At 42.8% G+C, this 26,053-nt stretch overlaps 2 protein-coding genes across 2 annotated transcripts in view; one reads left to right on the top strand and one right to left on the bottom strand.

Annotated features, from left to right (window-relative positions):
- The window catches only part of LOC140363529 (uncharacterized), a 42,037-nt gene extending 24,945 nt beyond the window's left edge, over positions 1 to 17,092 (top strand). Inside the window, exons 41-66 of the mRNA XM_072450147.1 lie at positions 173 to 214; positions 319 to 375; positions 459 to 524; positions 599 to 670; positions 2,887 to 2,928; positions 3,033 to 3,089; positions 3,173 to 3,238; positions 3,313 to 3,384; positions 5,589 to 5,630; positions 5,735 to 5,791; positions 7,615 to 7,649; positions 7,755 to 7,826; positions 8,115 to 8,633; positions 8,943 to 9,049; positions 9,136 to 9,194; positions 9,945 to 10,084; positions 10,154 to 10,369; positions 11,698 to 11,901; positions 11,986 to 12,126; positions 12,201 to 12,379; positions 12,503 to 12,667; positions 12,859 to 14,289; positions 15,471 to 15,512; positions 15,576 to 15,644; positions 16,200 to 16,251; positions 16,323 to 17,092. Of these exons, the coding sequence (XP_072306248.1) occupies positions 173 to 214; positions 319 to 375; positions 459 to 524; positions 599 to 670; positions 2,887 to 2,928; positions 3,033 to 3,089; positions 3,173 to 3,238; positions 3,313 to 3,384; positions 5,589 to 5,630; positions 5,735 to 5,791; positions 7,615 to 7,649; positions 7,755 to 7,826; positions 8,115 to 8,633; positions 8,943 to 9,049; positions 9,136 to 9,194; positions 9,945 to 10,084; positions 10,154 to 10,369; positions 11,698 to 11,901; positions 11,986 to 12,126; positions 12,201 to 12,379; positions 12,503 to 12,667; positions 12,859 to 14,289; positions 15,471 to 15,512; positions 15,576 to 15,644; positions 16,200 to 16,251; positions 16,323 to 16,402 (4,084 nt within the window). The 3' untranslated portion in view covers positions 16,403 to 17,092. The remainder of the gene's footprint in view (positions 1 to 172; positions 215 to 318; positions 376 to 458; positions 525 to 598; positions 671 to 2,886; positions 2,929 to 3,032; positions 3,090 to 3,172; positions 3,239 to 3,312; positions 3,385 to 5,588; positions 5,631 to 5,734; positions 5,792 to 7,614; positions 7,650 to 7,754; positions 7,827 to 8,114; positions 8,634 to 8,942; positions 9,050 to 9,135; positions 9,195 to 9,944; positions 10,085 to 10,153; positions 10,370 to 11,697; positions 11,902 to 11,985; positions 12,127 to 12,200; positions 12,380 to 12,502; positions 12,668 to 12,858; positions 14,290 to 15,470; positions 15,513 to 15,575; positions 15,645 to 16,199; positions 16,252 to 16,322) is intronic.
- A 2,324-nt stretch (positions 17,093 to 19,416) lies between these two features.
- LOC140364943 (trace amine-associated receptor 2-like) lies at positions 19,417 to 20,410 on the bottom strand. Its single transcript, XM_072451324.1, has one exon. The coding sequence runs from the start codon at positions 20,341 to 20,343 to the stop codon at positions 19,417 to 19,419; it is 927 nt and encodes a 308-aa protein (XP_072307425.1). The 5' UTR covers positions 20,344 to 20,410.
- Between the last annotated feature and the right edge of the window lie 5,643 nt (positions 20,411 to 26,053).

Here is a 26,053-nt window from a genome sequence, read left to right as displayed (position 1 = left end):
GGGTCATGTGACAGCATCTCTAATGACACATGTGGATGTATCAATGGCCTTCCTCCTGATGGACAGGACTGCCGGCCTCTTGACCGTAGTGAGTTCTGTCTTTGGACAATATTGTAAAGAAATGATGATACAAGTAAAGGACTTATCCATATTTCTCTGTAATATTTAACAGACTTCACAGCCTGTCCATCAACTACACCTGTGCCAACCCCAGGTAACATGTTGGGTCATTTTGTAATTCACAATTCATAAACATTTACTATAGGCACAATACCCACACATGAACATATTTACTTTAAACCATCTTCTTTTTAACAGAAATCACAACCCCTACAACAACAGAAATGAATGTGACCACTCCATTACCTGTAACAAGTAAGTACTCATGAATCGGAAATAGTCCCTTACATTAAAACGTGTTTCCAACAATAATTTCAAATTGGCTTTTCTTATTCCAGATGCAACTGGTTTTACCAGTACAACAGCAGCTCCTGTAATTACAACTTTAATGACAATTATTACAAGTAAGTGATGAACATCACACTGACACTCTCCATCTTTCAAAGAAATAGTTGTAAATTGTGGTATTTTTTCACAGACACAACTTCCAACTCTACATCAGAGCTGAATACTACAACTCCTGTGACTGTTCCCTCCACTGTGGTCACCTGTGAGTAACACAGATCAATCCCAGCAAATTTAATTCAGGAAGAACACGAAACCTTTTTGAAACAGTCACTACCATCTGTCCAGATGTTATTAGAGGGAAGAGATGTGAGGAGTCTTTTGACACATTTCTCATCTTGTCTTTGACAGCTCCTGCATTTCTTCATAAATACAGCATTACTATTGAATTGAACACTACAGATTTCGCTGCGATAAATCTGCTGAGGATGACTCTGAGAAACACCTCTTACCCCATCAGTGTAAACAACAGCATACACATCAACAGTGTTGATATTTCTACAGGTGAGAATGCTTTCAACTTTGGTCATGAAAAATATACAAACACGTTCTTTTGCCCCAATCAGTAAACAGAATTTCTCAAACAAGGATTGTGTTTTGCTACTTGAATTAGATATAAATACATTTTGTTTTAAAGTAGTAATAATATGAGAGAGTCATGTCCATGTCCAGGTTGAGAGGGATGTTAAGGAATTTCTACAAACAATTACCAAGAAAAGATGAAACAGAACAGTTTGTTTTTCTCAAAATGTGGATCTTTATTTACTCGTGCAGGGCAAATAACCACTGTCCCTAACAAAGGTTTCTGTCCCTACCCTCCAGAACAATGACAACACACATCCTTTTAAAGGCAGTGACAAACATTAACACTTACGCAAATCATCATAATCAAATCAGCTCCAAAAGAGATAAAACAACCATCACAGATGCAAAGATTCCAGCGATCTCATTTTGGAGGTGACCTGACCCTCAATCCATGTCCAAGATACAGAGTATGCCGGACCACATTTATCAGTAACCCTTATTCTTATGTTCACATTTATCAGTAACCCTTATTCTTATATCCACATTTATCAGTAACCCATATTCTTATGTTCACATTTATCAGTAACCCATATTCTTATATCCACATGTATCATCTGCTCACAGATAGGATAACATGACATGACATGGCCTATTTTCCATTACTATTGTCAGCTGAGATCAGACCTACACAACTCTTGAGTCCTGATGACCCACATTTGATCACCTTCTGAGCAGAGTACATCCTAAGCTTTCCTCAGCTACTGCAAGAACTACAGCCTCTCCTGGGCCTTCTTGATGAGAGAGCTGTTTGGCCTTGGACCAGTGGTAGCCAGGATGTATAAGAATTCCATAGTATTGATAGGGAGTGTCTGTCAGGGAGGAAAAGGGAAAAAGGGAGGGCTGTGACTTTCCTGTAGTCTTCCATAACTTCCACTCTCTTCTGGGCCTTCAGATTTTACTTTCTTGCAGACCCATCAGCATTTGAGATGAGCTAAACAAGGGTGATGTCTCTTATGCAAAAAAATATTCCTTTTTCTTGTTTGTGGCAAGAGGGACAAGGATTAGTGTTTAAGGAGAAGAGCCAGGAGTAAAGTACACAGCCCTGAAGAAAACCAGTACAAATGGTCCAATGTTGAGGGACATTCTTCCCCTGCCTCACATGTCGCCACTAGTTCTTTTGGAAATCAGTGACCCACCTGGAGTTGGAGTCGGCCATGTTAAGCTGAGAGAGCTCATCCTGAAGCCTTCTAGAAAGAGTATGTTGTAAAGACAGCAGCAGTTGACAGAAAAGGATCTTGAAGTATGTTCCCGATGAGTCCAGGTGCTGCAGGATGAATTAGAGGGCCAGGTTGACTCTGAGGTCTACATACCTTTTGCTGTTTTGGTAAACTGCAAAATATGGCACTTTATTCCAGTGTAACCTAGCAACCAAGAAACAACTTAACAGAGGTCGCAAGTGTGAGGAAAAAATGTTTTCATGTACCAGTAGTTATTGAGTCCAGTGATCTGTGGCTTGTTAAGGGATGATGTGAAGAATTCAACAGAAGTGTCTCTCAGTGAGGACAGTCCACTATGGAAACCATTTCACTACATTAAGGGTTGAAATCTGAGTTAAAGTGACAGTGTTTGGGTGTTTCTCCACAGTGTGCAGTCTGAACAATGATAGTTACCAGTGCACATGTGAGGAGCAGTACCGATGGTCATGTGACCTGTGTTTATCCTATGGGTCATGTGACAGCATCTCTAATGACACATGTGGATGTATCAATGGCCTTCCTCCTGATGGACAGGACTGCCGGCCTCTTGACCGTAGTGAGTTCTGTCTTTGGACAATATTGTAAAGAAATGATGATACAAGTAAAGGACTTATCCATATTTCTCTGTAATATTTAACAGACTTCACAGCCTGTCCATCAACTACACCTGTGCCAACCCCAGGTAACATGTTGGGTCATTTTGTAATTCACAATTCATAAACATTTACTATAGGCACAATACCCACACATGAACATATTTACTTTAAACCATCTTCTTTTTAACAGAAATCACAACCCCTACAACAACAGAAATGAATGTGACCACTCCATTACCTGTAACAAGTAAGTACTCATGAATCGGAAATAGTCCCTTACATTAAAACGTGTTTCCAACAATAATTTCAAATTGGCTTTTCTTATTCCAGATGCAACTGGTTTTACCAGTACAACAGCAGCTCCTGTAATTACAACTTTAATGACAATTATTACAAGTAAGTGATGAACATCACACTGACACTCTCCATCTTTCAAAGAAATAGTTGTAAATTGTGGTATTTTTTCACAGACACAACTTCCAACTCTACATCAGAGCTGAATACTACAACTCCTGTGACTGTTCCCTCCACTGTGGTCACCTGTGAGTAACACAGATCAATCCCAGCAAATTTAATTCAGGAAGAACACGAAACCTTTTTGAAACAGTCACTACCATCTGTCCAGATGTTATTAGAGGGAAGAGATGTGAGGAGTCTTTTGACACATTTCTCATCTTGTCTTTGACAGCTCCTGCATTTCTTCATAAATACAGCATTACTATTGAATTGAACACTACAGATTTCGCTGCGATAAATCTGCTGAGGATGACTCTGAGAAACACCTCTTACCCCATCAGTGTAAACAACAGCATACACATCAACAGTGTTGATATTTCTACAGGTGAGAATGCTTTCAACTTTGGTCATGAAAAATATACAAACACGTTCTTTTGCCCCAATCAGTAAACAGAATTTCTCAAACAAGGATTGTGTTTTGCTACTTGAATTAGATATAAATACATTTTGTTTTAAAGTAGTAATAATATGAGAGAGTCATGTCCATGTCCAGGTTGAGAGGGATGTTAAGGAATTTCTGCAAACAATTACCAAGAAAAGATGAAACAGAACAGTTTGTTTTTCTCAAAATGTGGATCTTTATTTACTCGTGCAGGGCAAATAACCACTGTCCCTAACAAAGGTTTCTGTCCCTACCCTCCAGAACAATGACAACACACATCCTTTTAAAGGCAGTGACAAACATTAACACTTACTTACTTATCATCATAATCAAATCAGCTCCAAAAGAGATAAAATAACCATCACAGATGCAAAGATTCAAGCGATCTCATTTTGGAGGTGACCTGACCCTCAATCCATGTCCAAGATACAGAGTATGCCGGACCACATTTATCAGTAACCCTTATTCTTATATCCACATTTATCAGTAACCCATATTCTTATATTCACATTTATCAGTAACCCATATTCCTATATCCACATGTATCATCTGCTCACAGAAAACCAGCATAGATAGGATAACATGACATGACATGGCCTATTTTCCATTACTATTGTCAGCTGAGATCAGACCTACACAACTCTTGAGTCCTGATGACCCACATTTGATCACCTTCTGAGCAGAGTACATACATCCTAAGCTTTCCTCAGCTACTGCAAGAACTACAGCCTCTCCTGGGTCTTCTTGATGAGAGAGCTGTTTGGCCTTGGACCAGTGGTAGCCAGGATGTATAAGAATTCCATAGTATTGATAGGGAGTGTCTGTCAGGGAGGAAAAGGGAAAAAGGGAGGGCTGTGACTTTCCTGTAGTCTTCCATAACTTCCACTCTCTTCTGGGCCTTCAGATTTTACTTTCTTGCAGACCCATCAGCATTTGAGATGAGCTAAACAAGGGTGATGTCTCTTATGCAAAAAAATATTCCTTTTTCTTGTTTGTGGCAAGAGGGACAAGGATTAGTGTTTAAGGAGAAGAGCCAGGAGTAAAGTACACAGCCCTGAAGAAAACCAGTACAAATGGTCCAATGTTGAGGGACATTCTTCCCCTGCCTCACATGTCGCCACTAGTTCTTTTGGAAATCAGTGACCCACCTGGAGTTGGAGTCGGCCATGTTAAGCTGAGAGAGCTCATCCTGAAGCCTTCTAGAAAGAGTATGTTGTAAAGACAGCAGCAGTTGACAGAAAAGGATCTTGAAGTATGTTCCCGATGAGTCCAGGTGCTGCAGGATGAATTAGAGGGCCAGGTTGACTCTGAGGTCTACATACCTTTTGCTGTTTTGGTAAACTGCAAAATATGGCACTTTATTCCAGTGTAACCTAGCAACCAAGAAACAACTTAACAGAGGTCGCAAGTGTGAGGAAAAAATGTTTTCATGTACCAGTAGTTATTGAGTCCAGTGATCTGTGGCTTGTTAAGGGATGATGTGAAGAATTCAACAGAAGTGTCTCTCAGTGAGGACAGTCCACTATGGAAACCATTTCACTACATTAAGGGTTGAAATCTGAGTTAAAGTGACAGTGTTTGGGTGTTTCTCCACAGTGTGCAGTCTGAACAATGATAGTTACCAGTGCACATGTGAGGAGCAGTACCGATGGTCATGTGACCTGTGTTTATCCTATGGGTCATGTGACAGCATCTCTAATGACACATGTGGATGTATCAATGGCCTTCCTCCTGATGGACAGGACTGCCGGCCTCTTGACCGTAGTGAGTTCTGTCTTTGGACAATATTGTAAAGAAATGATGATACAAGTAAAGGACTTATCCATATTTCTCTGTAATATTTAACAGACTTCACAGCCTGTCCATCAACTACACCTGTGCCAACCCCAGGTAACATGTTGGGTCATTTTGTAATTCACAATTCATAAACATTTACTATAGGCACAATACCCACACATGAACATATTTACTTTAAACCATCTTCTTTTTAACAGAAATCACAACCCCTACAACAACAGAAATGAATGTGACCACTCCATTACCTGTAACAAGTAAGTACTCATGAATCGGAAATAGTCCCTTACATTAAAACGTGTTTCCAACAATAATTTCAAAATATAGCCGCAAGCGGCAATGATCGGCCCTCGCCACGCCGCCGCCACGCCGCCGCCACACCGCCGCCACGCCGCAAGAGGAGGGGGCGCTAACGCGCCCCAATTGTCCTTTTATTACGCCTACTGCTGAATCTGTGACGCTGTCACATCTTCTCCCCTTTGTTTTACCATCAAAAAGCAATTTTATTTTGAATTCTTGGCAAAATGTGCGGCTTTGCCGCACAGACACCGTGACTCTTTGAATGAAAATGTGGATAACTTTTGATGGTCTTGAAGATGAGTCTCACCAAATTTCAGGTTAATAGGGCTGACGCCCTGGGAGGAGTTTGTGAAAGTCTAAAGTGTAAACATGTTCTGGCGATTTCCCCATTGGAATAACATGAAAGGTTTCGGTCATCGTTACGGCAACGCCATAACAATTATGACATGAGTCATTGACTTTTTTGATGGGGATGCTAAAATTGAGTTGTGTGTCAAATTTCATATAATTTCGCAAAACTAAACATTTAACCTCCATATAAAATCTGTAGGGGGCGCTGTGGCGCCAAATGAATTTATTTCACTTCAAGTAGGTTTAGGGCAAAGAGTTTAACAACTGATTCTAATTTGACGCAATTCGGACTTTATCTGCGCAAACGGCAGAAATTTTAAATATGGGAGATTTCTGAAATTCTAGCTACAGTTTGCGGCTTCGCCGCACAGAGACCGTGAGAGGTATCAATGTAATTTGGATAACTTTTGATGTCCCACTCCTCAGTAGCATTTTCACCAAATTTCAGCTTTTTAGGGCCAACGCCCTGGGAGGAGTTCGTAAAAGTACGACGTTTGGAAAAACTCCGAAGTCATGTTTAGCCATTTTTGAAGCAATATGGCCGACATTTGGTTGGGCGGACGGCGTTGCCGTAATAATATTTTTTACTTCTCTTGTCACCATCTACCTCTGCGCCAAATTTCATGATTCTACGATCAGATTTTTTTTGGGTCATTTCCCATCTCTCAATGCATTTTTGGTACATTTGGGGGCGCTGACGCGCCAATTTTTTTAATTTTAGAAAAGGGAAATAGCCAGAATGTAGAGAGGCACGATTTTTAGAGGCGTGCAAATTTTTGTGACTTTTCGTCAATGTTCACTGGGTGAAAAATAGGGGGGTTGGTCCCGAGAAGAAGAAGAAAGAAAGAAAGAATAATATTCCGATGCGAAAACAATGTTTCCCATTTTTCAAATATCATAAACTATACATTTTCGGAAAGCGCTCGCGCTTTCCTACCTCATGGTGTGGGTCCCTGGTCACTGACGGGTACTTTCGATAATTTTGAGTGGGCTCCGCCCACTTTGTGTTTTTGGCCCTCTATACAGTAATAATGTTCAATTTTTGCCTTACATGCTTATATGCACGGAACATGCAAGAGATGGGGAACGTATTCGTGAGCTACTTAGCGCAAATGAGTGCTTTATATGGGGATGACGACCGCTTCGCGGTCGTCATCCCAATGTAAAGTGCTCGTTTAGTGCGAACTTTTGCACGGGCTTCGCCCGTTTACAACGGTAATGTTCCATTTTCCTACAACTAATTAGTATGCACGGGGCGTGCATGAGTGGAGGAGTGCGTTAGTGAGTGTTTGGAAGTGGGCGAGCGCTTCGCGCTCGATTTTGTGCGCACTACGTGCGCACTTTCGCAGCCGTGTCATTAGCCTTACGAGATTAATAGGCCTCTCGCCAGCTTGTGGCGCTCGGGCCTAATTGGCTTTTCTTATTCCAGATGCAACTGGTTTTACCAGTACAACAGTAGCTCCTGTAATTACAACTTTAATGACAATTATTACAAGTAAGTGATGAACATCACACTGACACTCTTCATCTTTCAAAGAAATAGTTGTAAATTGTGGTATTTTTTCACAGACACAACTTCCAACTCTACATCAGAGCTGAATACTACAACTCCTGTGACTGTTCCCTCCACTGTGGTCACCTGTGAGTAACACAGATCAATCCCAGCAAATTTAATTCAGGAAGAACACGAAACCTTTTTGAAACAGTCACTACCATCTGTCCAGATGTTATTAGAGGGAAGAGATGTGAGTCTTTTTTTACAATTTGGAAATTAATTATTTCACACTAGAATTATTATCATTTTTTCCCAAGAGTTTCGCTTTTTACATGACTTTTCCAAAGTTTTATTTCCAAACCAATTTTTCATGTTTTAAGATAACAGTTATTCAGTTCATAATTAATGACTATTATCTTCTTCTGCATTCACAGTGATATCTCCAACTACAAACACTACAATAAACAGACTGCCTTCTACAACCCCCAGTACCATATCTCCTTCTCCTAATATTACAATTACTTCAAATATTACCACCATCCCACCAACCAGCACATCCCCACCAACCACTGCCCCACCCACCACCACAGCCCCACCCACCACCACAGCCCCACCCACCACCACAGCCCCACCAACCACCACATCCCCACCAACCAGCACATCCCCACCAACCACTGCCCCACCCACCACCACAGCCCCACCCACCACCACAGCCCCACCCACCACCACAGCCCCACCAACCACCACTGCCCCACCCACCACCACAGCCCCACCCACCACCACAGCCCCACCCACCACCACAGCCCCACCCACCACCACAGCCCCACCAACCAGCACATCCCCACCAACCACTGCCCCACCCACCACCACAGCCCCACCAACCACCACATCCTCACCAACCACCACAACCCCACCAACCACCACAACCCCACCAACCACCGCCCCATCAAAAGGTACAGTGTCTTAAACTATGCACACTGTACAGTGCATGCTATGTTACTCAGTATGGCAATAAACAAATCTATCACTATGGCAACATGCAATATATTTCTGAAGAAACAAGCTCGCGCATGGAAAGAATGTATTTTTTTAAGGTAGTTTTCAGTAATAAGAAAAACCCATAATGAAATCAATGCAAGATGGATACGTTTATTGCCACGCTGCAAAACATTTCAGGCAAAGTAATAATATTTCTATGGAGACAACCCCGCCAGAAAAATTTAAACGTTTCGCCTTTACTTAAATTGATGTCTCCTTGACAGGACTGGAGTGGAAAATGTTGATAACATTAGATAAACAATATGAACCCGAACTCGCTATCAGCTCAAGTGAAGCCTTCCAAACCCTCAAAGAGCAGGTTTATCCTGTGGTAAGAGTATTTTTCATACAACTTCAACTATTATGTCAAACTTTTTTTTAAATTTTGAATGTTTTCAATATGTTTTTTTTCATTAGCTGAAAAAACAGTACAGCAGCCTCAATGGGTTCATCGCTGTTACTGTAAATGGTTTCAGGTAAAACATTTGTTCTCCTAACATTAGTTATAGATGCTTATATATAATTTACTGAAGTGGCAGTACTCTTTCAAATGTAAATGTTTTGGGGGGGGGGTTTAAATAGTGGTTTCCTTAGATTTGCTCTATGTAACTTTTCTGGTGAGGCTCTGCAACCTGCCTTTTGCAGGTGCTCATTTACAGGTCAGATCTGGGGAGAGATCTGGGGAGAGCGGATCTGATCTCAGATCTCTCCCACTCCTGCTCACAGTAAGAATAAATGTTTTTAAGGTTAGCTTCATTTTTCGTAATGAAATGCCTGTGAAAACAGGTAAAAGATATGAGTTTAATGCCACTGGAACATTCTATTCCAAGCAAAGTAATAACATCTCAATTAATTTGTTTTTGTAAAACCCGAAATCACAACAGCAGTTGCCTCGAAGGGCACCATCTCAAGCAGGTGGCTGACCCCTCGCCAGAAAAAGTTACATTGTGGACATTTAACATTCCCAAATACAATATGATCTTACACTAGACCTATTATAGATCTTGACCAAACAGGTCTTTATATGATTTTTGGTATCAATACTCCCAATTAGAAGAAAACTAGTACTTTTGGTACTAGTTTTAGTATCAATTAGTATCTATGTATGACTAGGTATTGTGTTTGAAACATTATCATATTTGCATCCGAATTTGCACCTTTGCACCTTATCTTTATGTCATATAAATTAGAATATATTTTGAGTAACATTGCGTTTTCTGTTACAGTGAGGGCAGTATAGTGACACAGTACACGCTTAAGACTTCCCAGATCAACACTGACAAAATTCTTGAAGTGAATGCACAAATTCCTGAAGCGATGAAAGAAGTCGCCCCTGTCATTGGTTTAGTTACAGCTTATTTGAATGGTTAGTATCAAATCAAGTTACCTGGATTCCATTTCCAGATTCAGATGATATATGTATTCTCTCTCACAGCACCCAGCTCACTTACATTTCCCTTACTCACCTATACTGGAAATAGTATGAAGTTGAGATGTGGACCTCCACCGACAAACGTCAACCTGGGTGTGCTCAGTGGAGTTGAATGGAAGTTTGAAGGAAAGAGTGCAAAAAATCGCACAAAATACTCGATAAGCATAAACAGTCTACAATCAAATCTCAAGGTCAATCAAGTGATTCTTGCTGATGCTGGTAAGTAAATAGTAAATTAATCCACACATTTTTCACCAGAATATTTCAAGTAATTATTGGGGTGTTTATAGATTAAGATGTATTTTACTTTTTTTGTGTGCATTAATGAACTATTACCCACATATATTACATTTTGTTCATTGTAAACAGCAATATTGATATAAACAACATGATAAAGAATAGAAATATGTCAAGAGACTCTACATGTATGACACAAAGCCTAAATTTAGCCTAAATAGATATAAATAACATGGTTAAAAGCTCACATGAGAAAATTCAGCAAAATGTGTTGTCTTCTTGTGTATTCTCTGTTACACTGTAATGCTTAACATAAATCATATTACCATAGTGTAAGGAGTAATTTCTAAAGACATAGTAGACATAGTAGATTATAAATGCTTATGTTTTGTGCTTGAGCCAACAATGCGAGTTTGAAACAGATGTAGTACTGGCAGACAAAGAAAAAGATTCAGTTGTAGTCATCTGGACGGTAGGTTGAATCTTAAACCACCGTTTCTATTTAAGGGCGTTTTTTATTTTTTAACAAAGATTGCCTCTTTAACTCCTCTTTCAAACCATCTTTTCTCCCTGCTTAGAATCTTCACCTCACTGTCCTCAATAGAGTGGTTTATGGCTTTAAGATGAAGATGCACGGCGCTCTGTGGTCCTTAACTCGAGTGTGTTCTGTGCTGATAAAGCCTCTTGTGAAGTGGCTGTTTAATCTCTCTCTATACACTTTTAACATTCAACAATTCTGGTCGTTTATAATGGAATTTTGAATTCCTGGAGAGGTAGACTCCCAGGGCATTCGAATGCTAATCAGTTACTCGGGGATGTGAGCGAGTGAGCCAGGTACAATAGGAGGCTTATAGCCCATTTAAGGACTGATAGTGAACAAAGAGGCTAGTTTGATAGAAAATAAAGAGTTTAGTTTCTGGTGAAACCAAAAACACCCTGTATCAGGAGATCCCGCCCAGTAGGCAGAGTAGGATAAATATCTGAGTTCCCGGTCTTGATTTGCAGATTTATAATGACCCTCGGATGAGAGTCAAAAGGTCCAGAGTCCAGATGACTAAAACTGAATCTTTTTCTACAATGGAAAACTCCTGGACGAATGAGGGACTACACCGACACTGGCAAACAAACAAGGAATGTCACTATTTAGCCTCAATTGGTACACAGGTTCAAGTGGTCTCAAAATCACCACCCCTCGGGCAATCATGCTATGAATAGTCACATTCAAAAGAAAGTTACCCATATTTTTCCGTAGATTAGATGTATGTCATTGGTGATACTGGTGAATGTATCCAGCTGTTTCTCTGCTGCAGGACTATATGAGTGCACTTTGAAAGGCACAGTTCTGAACTACATCCAGAAAGGATCCGTAGCCACAGATAACATCAAGCAAGCACTCCCCGATATACAAGTCGACATAGAGAGAAATGCCAAATGTGACGACCTACCTCTGAAGCTGTCTTGCTGTGTGCAGTCGGTCTATAAAGTGAAATGGTTGGACGTTTCTGAAACCTCAGGTATGAATTCATCAATAATGTTTTTGGTTTAGTTCAGTCATCTCTTATAAATCATTTTCAAATGTGCTACGGTTGTGTTTACAGATCATTCTATTGAAAACGGTAAATACTGCACACAACTTATTGTAAAAACCTGTGTGAGCTCTCAACCCAAAACCTACACCTGCCAGGTGGAAACCCTTACAAAATACAAACGAACAACAAAACTGACCCTGTTCAGAGAATGTAAGGACTTTTAAAGCATTATTTAGTACATATCAGCTATCTTTCTTTACAACACCTCCTGTCTAATTTAACAGCGCCGACCTGTGATGATAAAATATATGGGAGTGGGAAAGTAGGAAGCACCTCAATCCTTGGCTGCGAGAAAGGGCAGGAGGGCATCAAGCAAGCCGTGTGTGAGAGCAATGGAAGCTGGAAGCTTGTGGAGGATACCTGCATTGTGGAAGAAATCAAAGACTTGCTAACGGAATCAGAGGTAGGGTGTTAGGGGGGGGACCTTAAACCTAGATATCTAGATATTTAAACCAAGACAAGTTCATAAACACTGCCAAACAAAAAAGTTACAGATTGACCTTAACATCTCATGTTTTGGATTTAGGATTTGGATCCTGTGGATGTGTTGGAATTTGTTGGAACACTAAATCAGGCTGTTGAAACACAGAACGAGGCCATAGCTGAGTCGTCAAACACCATTTCAGCAATTGTTGGAATTGTCAGCACCATTTCTAATGTCGCAGAGACTGTCACTAAATCTATTATGAAGGTGAGGTATTTTAAAATGCAATTAATAATGTATATACAGTATGGATTACTATTTGTATGTATTCATACATGTGGACACCCAGTAAGCCCAAACGTTTACCCTGAAACCCTGGTTGAAGTATGGATTAATTACAGGGGTTTATTTTTCCTACAGGGAGAGTGAAGTCTAATCAAATGTTCTGCCTGTTACAGAATGTCCTTGAGGTGGTGGACAAGATCAGCGCAAACAACGCCGCTTCCTCGTGGCAAGTTCTGAACACAAACCAAAGCAACAATGCCAGCTCTGAGCTTCTGGGCGCTCTGGAGAAACTGTCCGAAGGGCTGGAGGAGACGTTCTCCATCACCACTCAAAGCATCATGCTGAACAGGACCACATTCAGCAACTCTTTTTCCGTCGACCTCAACTCTAGCATCGGCATTAAAATACTCATTAATACTCAGCCTAACAACGTCTCTATAACAACCATTGTCTTTACCACGCTGAACAACATTATGCCACCGCGAAATGGAAGTTTTAATATCAGCCAACAAACAACTACAACAATAAACTCCATAGATAACAATACAGTTCCCATGGTTTCGGACACTGTAATCAATGCTGATGTGGTGCTTATTAAAGTAGATCAAGACATCAATAATGTTACGTTGACTTACGAGAAAAGGGATGACTCGCTATCCCTCAATCCTCAATGTGTATTCTGGGATTTTAGTCTTCTAGACGGCCTCGGAGCATGGGATAGCGAGGGGTGTGACCTTGTTTCGGACATAAACGACACTGTAACATGCAATTGCAACCATCTTACCTCCTTCTCCATTCTAATGTCAACAAAAATTCCTGAATCTATAAGAGAACTTTTGGATATCATCACGTACTTGGGTGTTGCGATATCGCTGGCTAGTCTTGTTATTTGCCTTATTATTGAAGGTTATGTCTGGAAAGCCGTCACCAGAAATAGTACTGCGTTTATGCGACATGTCTCCATAGTTAACATCGCCGTTTGCTTGTTGATTGCCGACATTTGCTTTATGATCGCAGCCTTTATTGCAAAGAACCCGCTGGAAAACCCGGATGAGAATCATGACGTACCAGTTGATAAGTGTAGCACAGTAACATTTTTTATGCACTTTTTCTACTTAGCACTTTTCTTCTGGATGCTAGTATCTGGACTGCTGTTATTTTACCGCACGGTCATGGTCTTCTCGCACATGTCCAAGTCAACCATGTTGGCCGTGGGTTTTTGTGTTGGCTATGGAGCTCCATTGATCATAGCTGTGGTGACTGTCGCTGCTACTGCCTCAAGAAACGGATACATCCGGAAAACCCAAGCATGCTGGCTCAATTGGGATGAGACTATGGCACTTCTGGCCTTGGTCATACCTGCCTTAACTATAGTGTTTATTAACATCATCATCCTGTTTGTTGTGCTGTACAAGATGCTGAGGAGTGGAGGCATTGGGGACTCAGCAGAGGACGATAACTTGCACACACTAAAGGTGATAGCGCGCTGTGTGCTTATCCTGACGCCATTATTTGGACTGACCTGGTCTTTAGGAGTGGGAACTATGGTGGAGCCAACAAATAAAGGAATCCATATTGCATTTGCATTCTTCAACTCTTTACAGGTAAGTGGAATAATAGACATAAGGTTATGAGTCAGGCTTTGAAGGGTTCATTTTGGAGGGGATTGGTGCGGTCCGAAAGTGTCTCAGCTTACTTAAGTAAACCTTGCCAGCCTGTTTCAACGATGCAAAGTGGACCACAAGTGGTACTAGCTTCCTAGCGGTCTCACTCCCTTTGGGCTCCGTAACGCTTTAGCACCAGAAGAATGCAGACTCAGGTGTTAACAAAATAGCAAAATAGATTTAAATAGAAAGGGAGTGTCTACAGAACGGCCGAATGCCATGTTATTTTGTGTCGCGGCTCCTGAAACTGCTGCGCTATTTGACTGCGCCGGGTTAAGGTTAGAGTTAGGGTTAAGGTTAAGGTTAGGGTTAAGGTTAGGGTTAGGGTTAGGGTTAAGGTTAAGGTTAAGGTTAGGGTTAGGGTTAGGGTTAAGGTTAGGGTTAAGGTTAAGGTTAAGGTTAGGGTTAGGGTTAGGGTTAGGGTTAGGGTTAAGGTTAAGGTTAGGGTCGTGGCAGTGCCGCGGTTCCTGAAACTGCTGGGCCATTTGACCGCACCGCGGCTCTTCAGCCACATCCAAATAGAAAACTATTTTTTCTCACCAAAAGCTGACTTCATCTTGTGATAAACCGCTGCAATTCCAGTGGTAATGACTTTGTATGTTGAGTTGACAAACTTAGCAAAGACATTTTGCACACAGTATTCAAAAATATAGACCACTGCACAAAGCCTTCTCCGGCTCCAAACACTCTCACTTGGGGTTCAGATCTGGAGTAGATTAGTTTCTGTTTCTCTGCCTGAATCCAATGATTTGACCCTTCTCAAACATATTGACATATTTTCCATGACCATGGGATTTGTCTTTCCACATGGTTGTTTCAGAAATGAGAAGCCACTAACTGCATCAGTTGGGTTTAAATACCGTGTTGCAGCTGAAAGATCAGGAGGCTTGTACCAACTGTATTTGCTTAGTTGAAGCCAAGTGGCGACTTTTTTTTAAGAAGTAGTGTAAAACTACCTCTCTACTACTACTACAATGTCATATTGAGTAGACATTTAATCAGTTACATATTGCACATACATAGTTGCAATAGTTAAAATTGTGTATAAAAATTGCATCCTCATGTACACTATATGAATGTGTGATATGAATATTTGATAATACTGTTTTGTTACTCTACAGGGTTTATTTATTCTAGTCTTTGGAACACTCTTTGATTCTAGGGTAAGTTAGTCAATAAGGAAGGTTTTCAATAATGCTTATAAATGACATAATCTGTGCATTTAGATACGTGCCATCCTGTCAAGAAAACCACCAACAACACGATCATCTGGTTCTAGCTCCAATCGGACAAGAGTGAGTCAATGATAAACACTGAACTAAGAACTAACCCCTAAAGTACTTTTGCGGCTTTGTGGTTTTGGCAATAGCCAATACGTTTCACGTTTTCTCTGACATCAAACACCACTGATTAGATACCTGCCTCCGGGACAGAGTTTTTTCGCACTAGGTACGTTGGGGGTAAAAGCCTGCATAGATCCGATTGCTGTTGATCAACGTTGGAGTTTCCGGTTTAACCCTATTGGTCTGCACAAACCTGATGGGTGTTCTTTCTACAACCTCATATGAAACTTCAACTCTCGTTGATCATCCAGCCAAAGCTCAGATAAACACAAATGCCCTAATTTTTCCTTCTTGGTCCAGACGCCACCCCTCACTCCCTCCTTTCCCTCTCCTTTAGCCTTCTGGACACTGCCCAGACTAACAGCTCCTTCAGACTGTGATTGTGGGTGGTATTTAGATGTTTAGTCTCATTTAAGCGAACTAGAACTGAAGCAATTTTGTACCACGAGAAAGAGCCTACATTCCAATTTCAGAAACTGATTTAAACTGTATTTTTTTCTTTTCCAGAGCTCTAATGTGGGGGCCATTAATTCCTTCCTCAGCATATTTAGACGACGAAGTAAGTGATGCAATCTGCTATTTTTTTTTGTACAAAATCAAGTGATGTCTAAGAGTGAGCTTCTCTTTCAGATGTGTATCACCTGTCAAATGCATTTACCAACAGCAGCAGCGAGCCTGTGGAGTCTTACTCTTCTTATCATGGGCCTTAAAGAGGCACTATGTAACATTTCTGGGGAGTATACAACACCTGCTTGTTTCCATGGAAATGTTTCCATTAAGATGTTATTGTTTTGCCAGGAATTTTCCACGATATGGTGTTATATTTGTATATATATGTTTTCATGGAGGCAAGCAAGGCCAAGTTGCAGATTTGATCTGTGGAGAGGAGCGCCTGCCCTCAGTAATAATGCATATTTTTTCACGCTAAATTTGAACTACACATCACCTGTAATTGAACAAATACAAGATAGAAAATGTTATTTCTATTCTTGACTCGAGACATGGAAGAGATAAGCTGTTGTTTTTTCACTCAAGAGCAATGAAGTAGTTTAGTTTTAGCCCAATAAATGATGCACTTTTTATGTATGTTTTTGAAGGAATCATTAATCAAACATTCATTCAATATAGAAGCAAGTAATATTAAAATTGCACACAAACCAACAAGACAAGGGAATGCACTACAACAAAACACTTACTGAAAGCAGGACAGCTTTATTCTGTACTGTATATCAAACCAAATTGCCGTCTTGCTTTTGATTATGTTTTGTAATAATATGTATTGGATATGTGCTATCTTAATACACAATACAAGTAAAAATAGTAAAACTGATATTAATAATAAAAATGCTTCATATTTATTTAGTACTTTTGGACACACAAAACCGCTGAATTGACTGACAGATCTAAGGCTGCCATTCTTCATTCTTACAAGGGAATGTGGGTGAAGAGTCTTTCCTACAGACACGACGCCTCACTGTGGAAGCTGGTGTTCCAACCGTCTCCCATTCCAGTACTAACCAGGCATTGTCCTGCTAAGCTTTTGATCTGACGGGATCTGGCTTGGCCACAAAACTGAAAAGTGTGCCAGGAGAGCATAAATAGACATTTGTGTATGCCAAAAATAATGTTATATGTGACTTTATGAGAGAATGATAATCTAATTATTCACTCACACTAAATTTTGCATTATTACATTACACACTTTCCCCAGATATAATTTTTAAAAGCTGCTGTATTAACTGTGAATGTTGTCTGTAGTTCATTTATTATTCTTGTAAATTGAATATGGCATTCTTTGTATAGATGATTTATTTATCCAAAAATAATTATTTTTATAAATTTAAATAAAATGTCATTGTGCCTCTGTGGTTGTCCTTCATCTTTCACATACTTTTCAATAACCATTACACCCAAAGGTATTTTTCAATAAACATTTCTTTAACCTTAGATTCACTTTGAGCCATGCTTTGTAGACAATATCGCCAATCCCCATGTCATTGTGATAAACTTCAATCACAAGGAAAATAAAACATAATAATAGGTTTAAATGTATTTATTTTTTTAGAAAAGCAAGTTATTCAAGTGCAACTTTTGGAAATGTCACTTTTATTGAGTGTATATTTTAGTGCACAGTGTGAAAAGACGCTCAAGTTTAAGGCATTTGAAAACTCTTTGATTTTGCAAGTTCTCCCACTTTTAAAATAAATCTAGAAAGCACATTGTATATTTTTTAAATAACGTATATGGATGTTGTAGCAAATTTAAAAAAAAATCTGTTTTAATATTTGGTACCGTTTACAGTGCCAAATAGGTATTGTTTATAATTAAAGAGGTCAAACGTTTCCTGTTTTTCTTGACCAGGTTTGCAGACACTGCATCATTGATTTTGGCCCACTCCTCCACACAGATCTGCTCTGTCAAGTTTCGAGGCTGTCGCAACACAGCAACACACAGCAACACAGAGTTGACCTACAAGACAGAGGTCAAAGGAAAAAATGTACCATGAATGTTCATATAATGTATATATACAATTGCAATCAACACTTCTTAATAATTATCAATCTCACATTCATCATGAAAAAAAATTAAAGTTCATTGAAAAAAGTGAAGTTTATTAAATTAAAGTTCATTCAAGTTAAAGTTCATTCCAGTTCATTCAAGTTGCAATACAATCTATATTTTGTGTTTTTCACATAATATGTGAAAAACACAAAACTGCCTGTGGCCATAAACAAGGCTAATTTTACTACAGTTTTTACAGTGTCCACTTCTCCAGGAAGAAGAGAGGCTGAAACTGCATTGTTCTGCAAGTGCATCTCTAGAACAGTCTTATGAAGTTCATGTGTCATCTGTATTTCAATGACATGATTGTCATGATTGTCTCCACACAACACACTCAACAGGTGATGTCAAGTGTAGCAGACAGGCAGCAGCTTTTGACACAAGTTATTTTCTCGACGTCTGAAAATTCATGTGCATTCACAGAAAAAAACTTTTCCCCAAGTTCCCAAGGAATTCATGAACGCAATTTTAGTGCAGGGAATGGTGAAAGACCTCAACATCCTTCCCATGCTTTGTGCTACACTGGTACACACAGCTTCTGGATTGTGAACAACGTAAAGGGTTTGGTTAAAAGGACATTGAGGCCTTGCCAAGGCTCCCGGATCCATTCACATGCCACCCGAAGCCTTTATGAGAGATTTATGGTTTTTGTTTTTCTTGCTCTTGAGAGAGGCAGTAGAAATAAAATATCAACACAAAGGGTGATGTCCTCTGCTTTGAAACGACACTACCTAAGAAGATAAGGCTTGCATCATCATGTCATCTTTTTAATCACGTTTTAAAACGTTTAACTGTTTGTATAATGTTTTATTGTTTGATCTCTATCTTTGTAACATTTGCATTAAAGTTAAATGGTCGTAACAAAAGCATCGCATTTATGTTTGAGAGAGTTGTATGTATTTTTATAGACTACCTTTAATCAAATTAATCATTAATGTTGTTCTGTAAAGTGTGTGTCATTTTCTAATCAGACATATAAAAGAAGGATTGTCAGATTTTTAAACATAATGCTCAGTAAAATATACAGTTTGTAATTACAGGGTTAATAATGTTGGATTTTAAAAAAAATCTTATGTTGTAAAAAAAAAAGTAAATTTCATCCAAATCCAGTGATTTCAACCACTAAACACTAGCTCTTAAAATAATGTATTACAATATATATTCAATACAGTCTAGCATTGGTATATTTACCCTTAAATATTTTACCAGAGAGTATTATTCTGAAAGCACACCTGAACCAGCTGTAAAAGTAAGCATAGATGAAAGGATTGAGCATTGAATTCGACCACCCAAACCATTTAAAAACCTCCATTGCGGCTAGAGGAACATTGAAATTATTTAAAGGTAGAAACGTGATACACAAGGCGAAGGGAGTCCAGCAAAGCAAAAACACTCCCATCACTTTGACGAGCGTCCTCGTTGCCTTCCTCTCCATTTTATTCACCGCTTCGCTAGTGTGCATGCTGTGGATGCTTTGAGCCTGTTTTCGAGCCACATGGAAAATCTTTAGGTAAAGTGTAATCATTATAATTGCAGGGATGTAAAACGCCGTGACAGCAGTTATAGACCCTAAACTTAAACCAAATACGAATGCACACCTTGAATTGTTCTTTTGTCCACTACGCGCCATGACAATTCCACAACTTATTGAAACAATCCAAATGATCAAAATTAGGATCGCAGTAAAAGAGGCATTCATTTTGGTTCTGTACATTAAAGGGTGACACACAGCATAATATCGGTCAATGGAGATTAAGCACAGGTTCAATATTGAACAAGAGCACAGCGCATAATCAAATACAGAACGTAGTAGACAGACATCTTGGAGATCCCAGCATGGGCTTACAAATAAGACTATACTAAAAGGCAAAATCACAACACCCACAAGCAGATCGGCCACAGCCAAAGACAAGACCAGGTAGTTTGTGGGAGTGTGGAGCTGTCTGAAATAAATAATAGAAAATATAACAAGCAGGTTACGACATACTGTTAAAGCAGCAAAATTACCTAAAACAAAAGATAACATCTGAGTCCTACTAGCTGCTGATACATTATTGATACAGGTGGTTAGGTTGGTGAGCGGCTCCATGCAGAAATGAACAAATAGGATTTACAAGAGCATAATTAAAAATAAAACATGAATGATAAGTCTAGGATCAGCTTGTCTGAAATGCCGTCCGCAACCAGGACTTTTATCTTGCTCCACCTCGTAGCTCTCTGATTGGATGAGTGAATCTTGAATCACAACATAGACCATTGTTCACAACAACATGTAATTTAGGCTACTATTTGTTCATTGTTTAAAGGTCCCATAACATGCAAAATCGACTTTTCAGAGCTTTTAACCTTCTTACATTGCTATTTGTGCTTCATATATGTACCCAGAGTGTTTTTTTGATTGATTCCCGCAGTGTTTAGCTATATTACAGACTATCTCCTTTCCTCCAAACTGACGGGCAGTGGGTGCAAGACCGCGTCATAACCACAGGCACGCGTCACCATCCCCCCTCTCCACCCCCCTCCTGCCTGCCGCCTCCCGCCCCCTTCCCCCCGGCTCCGCGCTGAGGGGGGAAGGGGGGCTATTTAAGTTAAACACGGCTCAAAGAGGCCGAAAACTTCATTCATGATATCGCACTCTTTACTATTATCACAATGGTGAAGGTTTATGTGGCAGTTGATGCAGCAACCGGGAAAATAAACGGAGAGAAGTTCTATACCGATACCGAAAAACCAGGAAATAAGAGCGCAATGGACATAGACTTTTATACATATATATATATATATATATATATATATATATATATATATATATATATATATATATATATATATAGATCTATCTGTTCTGCGCACGCTGTAGAATTAACATCAGTTTTATTTAGGCTCAAAGTAGACTTTGTTGATCTGAAGCTCTATCGGTCACTCACTCACGCAGCAGGAGCGGCGCACGGCGGAGCTGACAGCTGTTCAGCCCGGTGGAGGTGCGCTGAACCCCGGGCATGCAGACTGTCATGCACCGCTGTCTGCGCTGGAGCTCCGGATATATAAGTCTATCTGTTCTGCCGACGCTGTAGAATTAACATCGGTTTAGTACACACTTTGTTGATCTGAAGTTTTATCGGTTGTCACTCACTCGCGCGCGGACGGAGCGGCTTGCGGCGGAGCTGACAGCTGTTCAGCCCGGTGTAGGTGACCCGGGCATGCAGACTCACGCACCGCCTGCCTGCGCTGGAGAATAAACGCTGTAGAATAACATCAGTTTTATTCAGCCGTAGAGCCTTTGATCAAAATTGGGACTTGTGAACCATGGGACCAGTGGGCTTGGAGATATCTGGAAGAGTCGTGATTTAGGCATAAAATATGGCTCTGAGTTGATTGATCACAGCTTTTCTAAATATTGACCTCTGTGTAGCTCGTCCAAGGAGTTTGTGGCCTCTGAAAGCACTGGGGGCTCCATAATGTACGTTTGAGATCACTTTCCACGCTCTATCAGTGCAAAGGAACGCAAAAAGTGGCGGCCAACGTATGACAAGGGGACCGGTCCCGTCGTCTTTTACCGCCGCTAGAATCGAAAACGTGATTATTGAGTTAGTTTGTTTACACCCCCACCGTCTCCGGGGTGGGCGGGGTACACACGCACTCTCTGAGACTACGTCACGGGTGGGCGGGGCACACACGCGCTCTCTGAGACTACGTCACGGGTGGGCGGGGCACACACGCGCTCTGAGACTACGTCACGGGTGGGCGGGGCACACACGCTCTCTGAGACTACGTCACGGGTTGGGCGGGGGAGCCAGATCGCTCTTCACAAGGGTGGGGGCCAATATCAAACCAAGCTGTTTGCATTTCCAGGTTGGTGAGGGGGTCCAAGGTCTGGGTGATATTTCTTAACCATTATGTTAAGGGTGTTGCACAACCCTTATTATTATCAATTATACACTTAGGATAGACTACGAAACGTGAAAAAAAGCATGTTATGGCACCTTTAAATTCACATGATTGAGTAGTAATGTACCTCCCTTTTGAAGCTGAAAGCTTTCCAACTTTATTTGTAAAGTACTTGCATTTGTAAGTTTTACCAACACAAGGTTGACAAAGTTCTGCACATAAACTCAAATATTACGTAACATGGCACTAATAAACAAATGGAAAAAAAGGAAAAAAAAAGGATGTTAACAAGAAAAAACTATTAAAAAAATAGTTAATGGCTAATTCAATTTTAGCAGCTGCAGACAAAAAGTGCTTGATACTGTTTACTTTGTCCATCCATCTTCTGCCGCTTTATCCGGGGCCGGGTCGCGGGGGCAGCAGTCTGAGCAGGGACTCCCAGACTTCCTTCTCCCCAGACACTTCCTCTAACTCCTCCGGGGGGATCCCGAGGCGTTCCCAGGCCAGCCGAGAGACATAGTCTCTCCAGCGTGTCCTGGGTCTTCCCCGGGGCCTCTTCCCGGTGGGACATGCCTGAAACACCTCCCCAGGGAGGCGCCCAGGAGGCATCCGGAACAGATGCCCGAGCCACCTCAGCTGTCTCCTCTCGACGTGGAGGAGCAGCGGCTCTACTCCGAGCTCCCCCCGTGTGGCCGAGCTCCTCACCTTATCTCTAAGGGAGCGCGCAGCCACACGGCGGAGGAAACTCATTTCGACCGCTTGTATCCGCGATCTTGTTCTTTCGGTCACTGCCCAAAGCTCATGACCATAGGTGAGGGTAGGAACGTAGACCGACCGGTAAATTGAGAGCTTTGCCTTTCGGCTCAGCTCCCTCTTCACCACAACAGTCCGATGCAGCGACTGCATCACTGCAGCCGCTGCACCGATCCGCCTGTCGATCTCACGCTCCATCCTTCCCTCACTCGTGAACAAGACCCCAAGATACTTGAACTCCTCCACTTGGGGCAAGGACACCCCACCCACCTGGAGAGGGCAAGCCACCTTTTTCCGGTCGAGAACCATGGCCTCGGATTTGGAGGTGCTGATTCTCATCCCAGCCGCTTCACACTCGGCTGCAAACCGTCCCAGTGCATGTTGCAGGTCCGGGTTTGATGGAGCCATCAGGACAACATCGTCTGCAAACAGCAGAGATGAGATCCTGTGGTCCCCAAACCGGACACCCTCCGACCCCCGACTGCGCCTAGAAATTCTGTCCATAAAAATTATGAACAGAACCGGTGACAAAGGGCAGCCCTGGCGGAGTCCAACATGCACTGGGAACAGGTCTGACTTACTGCCGGCAATGCGAACACAGCTCCTGCTCCGGTCATACAGGGACCGGACAGCCCTGAGCAAAGGGCCCCGGACCCCGTACTCCCAGAGCACCCCCCAAAGGACACCCCGAGGGACACGGTCGAAAGCCTTCTCCAGATCCACAAAGCACATGTGGACTGGTTGGGCAAACTCCCATGAACCCTCGAGCACCCGATGGAGAGTATAGAGTTGGTCCAGTGTTCCACGACCGGGACGAAAACCACTCTGCTCCTCCTGAATCCGAGGTTCGACTATCGGTCGGATTCTCCTCTCCAGTACCTTGGAATAGACCTTACCTGGGAGGCTGAGGAGTGTGATCCCTCTGTAGTTTGAACACACCCTCCGGTCCCCCTTCTTGAACAGAGGGACCACCACCCCGGTCTGCCAGTCCAGAGGCACGGTCCCCGAACGCCACGCGATGTTGCAGAGACGTGTCAACCAAGACAGTCCTACAACATCCAGATACTTTAGGTACTCAGGGCGAATCTCATCCACCCCCGGAGCCCTGCCACCGAGGAGTTTGCGAACAACCTCAGTGACTTCAGCTTGGGTGATGGATGAGCCAGCCTCCGAGTCCCCGGTCTCTACTTCCTCTTCGGAAGACGTGACTGAGGGATTAAGGAGATCCTCAAAGTATTCCTTCCATCATCCGACGACATCCCCAGTCGAGGTCAGCAGGCCTCCACCCGCACCGTAAACGGTGTTGGTGAGACACTGCTTCCCCCTCCTGAGGCGCCGGACGGTTTGCCAGAATTTCTTTGGTGCCGACCGATAGTCCTCCTCCATGGCCTCCCCGAACTCCTCCCAGGCCCGGGTTTTTGCCTCTGCGACAGCACGAGCCGCGGCTCGCTTGGCCTGCCGATACCCGTCGATGACCTCCGGAGACCTACAAGCCAGAGTGGCCTGATAGGCCTCCTTCTTCAGTCTGACGGCATCCCTTACTTCCGGTGTCCACCACCGGGTTCGGGGGTTGCCGCCACGACAGGCACCGGAGACCTTGCGACCACAGCTCCGAGCAGCCGCATCAACAATGGAGGCGGAGAACATGGTCCACTCGGACTCAATGTCCCCAACCTCCCCCGGGACATGGGAGAAGCTCTACCGGAGGTACGAGTTGAATACCCTACTGACAGAGGGCTCCGCACGACGTTCCCAACAGACCCTCACAATGCGCTTGGGTCTGCCAAGTCTGTCCGGCTTCCTCCTCCGCCAGCGGATCCAACTCACCACCAGGTGGTGATCGGTTGACAACTCTGTTGTCGTGTCTGATGACACGACAACAAAGTCGATCATTGACCTCCGGCCTAGGGTGTCCTGGTGCCATGTGCACTGATGAACACCCTTGTGCTTGAACATGGTGTTCGTTATGGACAATCCGTAGCTAGCACAGAAGTCCAATAACTGAACACCGCTCGGGTTCAGATCGGGGAAGCCGTTCTTCCCGATCACCCCTCTCTAGGTGTCACTGTCATTGCCCACGTGGGCGTTGAAGTCCCCCAGTAGAACAACGGAGTCCCTGGTCGGTGCACTGTCCAGTACCCCTCCCAACGACTCCAAGAAGGCCGGGTACTCTGCACTGCTGTTCGGCCCGTAGGCCGCCACAACAGTGAGAGACCTGTCCCCCACCCGAAGGCGGAGGGACGCGACCCTCTCGTTCACCGGGGTAAACTCCAACACGTGGCGGCTGAGCTGAGGGGCTATCAGCAAGCCCACACCAGCCCGCCGCCTCTCCCCGCGGGCAACACCAGAGAAGTGGAGCGTCCAGCCCCTCTCGAGGAGATGGGTTCCAGAGCCCAAACTGTGCGTGGAGGTGAGGCCGACTATATCTAGTCGGTATCGCTCAACCTCCCGCACAAGCTCAGGCTCTTTCCCCCCCAGCGAGGTGACATTCCATGTCCCCAGAGTTAGTCTCTGTGTCTGGAGATCTGGTCGCCGAGGCCCCTGCCGTCGACTGCCGCCCAGATCTCTCTGCACCGGCCCCTTATGGATCCTACTGCGGGTGGTGGGCCCACGGGAGGGCGGCCCCACGTCGCTCTTTCGGGCTGTGCCCGGCCGGGCCCCGTGGGGTAAGACCCGGCCACCAGGCGCTCGCCATGGAGCACCCATCCCAGGCCTGGCTCCAGGATGGGGCCCCGGTGACGCCGATCCGGGCGACGTAAACTGCCTTGTTCGTGTTGTCATCATAGGGGGCTTCTGAACCGATCTTTGTCTGACCCGTCACCTAGGACCTGTTTGCCTTGGGAGACCCTACCAGGGGCATGAAGCCCCCGACAACATAGCTCCCGGGATCATTCGGGCACTCAAACCCCTCCACCACGTTAAGGTGTCGGTTCAAGGAGAGGCGTTGTTTACTTTGTAATGCATGAAATATTTCACTGGGTTCTAGTCTTGGGCCTCACCTTTTCTTGTCTTTTATAATTACAAATAAAAATAATATGTTGTAAAAAGAGGGCACCGCCTCCTCTTCCCGCTTTCAGCTCCAAGATCTCGACTTCAATTCTGGCAAATTGGGGAAGTCATGGTGTTTGGGCCTAGTGAGGCAGTGCAGGCAAACAGTG

The sequence above is a fragment of the Eucyclogobius newberryi genome, unplaced genomic scaffold (genome assembly GCF_026437365.1).
Source record: "Eucyclogobius newberryi isolate DKJ021-1_F unplaced genomic scaffold, fEucNew1.0.hap1 SCAF_1, whole genome shotgun sequence".
NCBI classification, from domain to species: Eukaryota; Metazoa; Chordata; class Actinopteri; order Gobiiformes; family Gobiidae; genus Eucyclogobius; species Eucyclogobius newberryi.
The sequence above is the reverse complement of the archived record's forward strand: the minus strand, read 5'-3'. Positions and strand labels throughout refer to the sequence as shown.